We start from the raw sequence: 1,247 nt of genomic DNA on the forward strand, positions 1-1,247 counted from the left end.
TCTCTCAAACAATGTTAAAAATTGTATTTGGGTGCAGTGTTGTATGCCTTAATAATACTCAAAGTGTGACAGCTTTGAAAGCTGAAAATTGGTCTGGACTGGAAGGGGGTAAAAGTGTCCAGACTTCAGGTGGTTAAACAGCATAGGCACTTATTGTTATTGTTTTACATTTACATTTACATTATATTTTCAAAAGGGGCCACCATAAAGTCATCTAGCAGGACTTAATGTGTTGACTGAAGTTCCATTTTAAATCAATTTGCTTGAAATGTGTTTCTTTTGAAGACATGGAAGAATATATTCCCCAACAATTTCTGGAAGTACAGAACAAGTCATCAATTGATAATGTTTTTATTGTTGGGTTGACGATCCACCAAAGCTACAGACTTGCCCTCTTCTGCCTCTTCATGGTCACCTACTCCCTGACTTTTTCTTGTAATTTTTTGATCATCTTGTTGGTGTCCATCTCTAAACTTTCTGCTTCTCCTATGTATGTGCTCCTCTCCAATCTGTCACTGTCGGAGATCTTGGTCACCACCACCGTTGTTCCCCCCATGCTCCACATCTTACTTAGAAACGGCACTTATTTTTCTCTTATTGGCTGTCTCACACAGTTTTTCTTATTTGGTGTGTTTCTAGTTACGGAAAGTTTCCTCCTCTCAGCAATGTCCTATGATAGATTTCTGGCCATCTGCAAACCTCTTCATTACACAATGATTATGGGTCCCAGGCTGTGTATTTGTCTGATCCTTGTCTGCTGGGCTATGTCAACTCTACTCATATCCATTGGTTTTACTGTAGTGACAAGTTTGAATTTTTGCAGAGACAATATTATTGATCATTTTTATTGTGACCTCATTCCAGTAATGAAGATGTCTTGTTCTGACACTTCCAGCATTGAAATGGTTGTGTCTTCCTTAACATCTGCAGCTTCTATGTTCCCTCTCCTTTTGATCATATCCACTTATGTGTTTATCATCAGAGCCATCACTAGGATCTCATCATCCAAGGGAAAGGAGAAAGCTTTTTCCATCTGTAGCTCCCACCTGGGAGTTGTCTCTACAAATTATGTCACCATGATTTTGGTCTATGTGATTCCGTCTGGTCATTTTGTGATCATGAACAAAATTGTATCACTTCTTTATATAGTGATCACCCCGCTAGTGAACCCCTTTATTTACACCCTGAGAAACCAAGAGATCAATGCAGCTATAAGACAAACCTTGTCCTCCATAAGCAGAACCTAA

At 39.1% G+C, this 1,247-nt stretch overlaps 1 protein-coding gene across 1 annotated transcript; it reads left to right on the top strand.

The window, feature by feature from the left end:
* The first annotated feature begins 287 nt into the window (after window positions 1-287).
* Window positions 288-1,247, top strand: LOC141147496 (olfactory receptor 1496-like). Its single transcript, XM_073634729.1, has one exon. The coding sequence runs from the start codon at window positions 288-290 to the stop codon at window positions 1,245-1,247; it is 960 nt and encodes a 319-aa protein (XP_073490830.1).

Source organism: Aquarana catesbeiana, linkage group LG06 (genome assembly GCF_042186555.1).
Source record: "Aquarana catesbeiana isolate 2022-GZ linkage group LG06, ASM4218655v1, whole genome shotgun sequence".
In the NCBI taxonomy this organism is placed as follows: domain Eukaryota; kingdom Metazoa; phylum Chordata; class Amphibia; order Anura; family Ranidae; genus Aquarana; species Aquarana catesbeiana.

Coding starts and splice junctions, on each gene's coding strand:
- LOC141147496 (XM_073634729.1), top strand. CDS start 288: ATGGAAGAATATATTCCCCAACAATTTCTGGAAGTACAGAACAAGTCA.